Source organism: Chinchilla lanigera, unplaced genomic scaffold (assembly GCF_000276665.1).
Source record: "Chinchilla lanigera isolate Chin_1 unplaced genomic scaffold, ChiLan1.0 scaffold00018, whole genome shotgun sequence".
Taxonomy (NCBI): Eukaryota; Metazoa; Chordata; class Mammalia; order Rodentia; family Chinchillidae; genus Chinchilla; species Chinchilla lanigera.
This window is the reverse complement of record NW_004955419.1, coordinates 5405436-5408287: the sequence shown is the minus strand read 5'-3', so window position 1 is coordinate 5408287 and position 2852 is coordinate 5405436. Positions and strand designations below refer to the sequence as shown.

The 2852-nt window shown below is 37.5% G+C and overlaps 1 protein-coding gene across 1 annotated transcript; it reads left to right on the top strand.

Annotated features, from left to right (window-relative positions):
• The first annotated feature begins 598 nt into the window (after positions 1-598).
• Positions 599-1531, top strand: LOC102007228 (olfactory receptor 1L8-like). The gene has a single exon (XM_005382527.1). It carries the CDS (start codon positions 599-601, stop codon positions 1529-1531), a length of 933 nt encoding a protein of 310 aa, XP_005382584.1.
• Positions 1532-2852: the final 1321 nt, after the last annotated feature.

The window sequence follows — 2852 nt, the reverse complement described above, 5'->3', positions numbered from 1 at the left end:
CATAGCTTAGCTGTTTTTAAAGTGCTGCAATAAATACAGGTAGGTAGATATCATTTTGGTATGCTGATCTTATTTCCTTTGCATAAATACCCAGAACCTTGACAGATGGATTATACAGTAGATCTAGTTTTATTTTTGGAGAAATGTTCATACTGTTTCTGATGTGCACAGAGAACACTGATTAGTATAGGTGGTGTTGGGGAGGTTAACTATTAAGAGAGTTTGGATTTGAACAGGGCACACTGTGTGCATATATCAAAATATCACGCTGAACGCAACTAATTCATACAATTAATATGTACTAATAAAAAGCAAAATATAAAATTCAGTGAAGGATATAAATCAGAGAGGTCCACCTGGAATGGTGTTAAAGGAAAAATTTTCTTTTGTCCCTCCAGCTTTTAATATAAAGCTCTTAGGATGCTCATAGACTTGGCTGGGAGAAGCACATCAAGGATACAGATTAATGAGTTGACGCTGAACAGCAGCTAATTGTGATCAGACAAATGAAATGAAAACTTGATGGATTCTCATGATTGGAGTTTTAGAGCTGAAATATATTAAATAACACTTCTTGTACATAACTGGGCCCAAGTCAATGGAAAGAGTCAACCAAACCAGCAGCGTCTCTGAGTTCATTCTCCTGGGACTTTCCTCTCGGCCTGAGGACCAAAAGCCACTCTTCGTTCTGTTTCTCACCATTTACCTGATCACCATATCAGGGAATCTGCTGATCATCCTGGCCATCCGTTCTGATGCCCGTCTCCAGACCCCCATGTATTTCTTCTTAAGTTTCTTGTCTTTCACTGATATTTGCTTCACAACAACCATCGTCCCCAAGATGCTGGTGAACTTCCTGTCAGAAAGGAAGGTCATCTCCTATGCCGGCTGTCTGACACAAATGTATTTTATCTATGCCTTGGGCAACAGTGACAGCTGCCTTCTGGCAGTCATGGCCTTTGACCGCTATGTGGCCATCTGTGACCCCTTCCACTATATCACCACTATGAGCCACAGCCGCTGTGTCCTGCTGGTGGCCTTCTCCTGCTCATTTCCTCACCTCCACTCTCTCCTGCACACACTTCTGCTGAATCTTCTCACCTTCTGTGACTCCAATGTTATCCACCATTTTCTCTGTGACCTCAGTCCCCTGATGAAATTGTCCTGCTCCCCCACCTTTGTCAATGAAATTGTAGTATTAATAGAAGGATCTATCATTTTGGTCACCCCTTTCCTATGCATTGCTTTGTCTTATATACGAATCCTCATCACAGTTCTCAAGATTCCCTCCACTTCTGGGAAACACAAGGCTTTCTCTACCTGTGGTTCTCATCTCACCGTGGTTGCACTCTTTTATGGCAGCATCTTCTATGTGTATTTGCAACCTGTGTCCACTTACTCTGTTAAGGACCACATAGCAACAATAGTCTACACAGTTTTGTCCTCCATGCTAAATCCTTTTATCTACAGCCTGAGAAACAAAGACCTGAAACAGGGCTTGGGGAAACTCACGAACAGATGGAGATCCTAGACTGCACCCTCTTGACGTTACACATGGAACCTGGTTCCCTCAGACCTGGCCCATTATCCTCTCTACTTATCCTACACCAAACATGGCTAAGCTTCTACTGTTTAGGTGATCTGAGAGCAAACCTGGATTTTGCCTATGGTGCTGCAAGTCTTAGTTTAGGAGCTTAGTCATAGTTCTTGACTCTGCTGGGTTTTTTGGGGAGGTGGGGGCCAACATTTAACAGGAGGGGGTTAAGAAACTAGTCAAAAAAAGAAAGAAAGAAATTCAAAAAACAAAAACCTGAGTTAAACAGTTTTCCTAAATTTGACACCAAAAGAAAAAAATTCTGACATGTAATTCTACTAATTCTTGCCCAACAATCAAGCTGTCAGAAGTTAGTGTTTTAAATCCATGTGTGACAAGACCATTGTGATCACTGACGTTCACAGATGACTTTTTGTCTATTGGCCTTGTAGCTACTTAGATCACAGCACTTACTATCTACTCCTTCTCTTTCTTAGGAGGATTGATCCATCACATTGTCCATATTTCCACCTTCCAAATACTATTTGAAAATAACCCTTTCCCCACAAATATTTTGTGAGAAAACTTCTCTTTGCTTATCAAGACTGATAGTTCAACTTCTTATTTGAATATATCAATGAAAATAGTTACATAATTTGTAGCTGTTGAAGGGTTTGCAAATATTTGAAGAGGCAAAAAATGGAGCAAGAGATAGGATGAAGAGAATTTTATATTTTCATTGATTTCCTCATTTTTATGATTATTATAATTCTTTATTTTTCTGTTATTTAAAAATTTTTTGCTTAAATCTTATGTTTGTGCTTTTGTTCTCTTACTTTTGCTTAATTTTTACATTTGTGCTTTCCTCTCTGCTTTTCTGTATTATACCAATGTATTTTTTCCTTTAATTATTTCTTATACTTTAACATAAAATTTAAAAACAGCAAGAAGAGAAGAATGAAAGCACAAACATAAGATTTAAGCAAAAAATTTTTAAATAACAGAAAAATAAGAATTATAATAATCATAAAAATGAGGAATAGTGACATGGAAATTATCCATTCTAAACAAATGAGGTTGGAATCTTCCTTCCTTTCTAAACCTTTCTTTGCTCCTGAACAATAAGTTTAAAGCAAATTACTTAACACTTTATTCTAGAAACCCTCATTTCTCCAATGGTAGCCTACAGAAATAGTGTCATAATTGTGTATTGACTTATATTGTAAATATGTATTGGATATGTATTATACATCCAAAGTTCTTGCATGAATCTCAGCATATAATAGGTAAAAATGGTGGTAATCTAAAATATTGCCAA

Coding starts and splice junctions, on each gene's coding strand:
- LOC102007228 (XM_005382527.1), top strand. CDS start 599: ATGGAAAGAGTCAACCAAACCAGCAGCGTCTCTGAGTTCATTCTCCTG.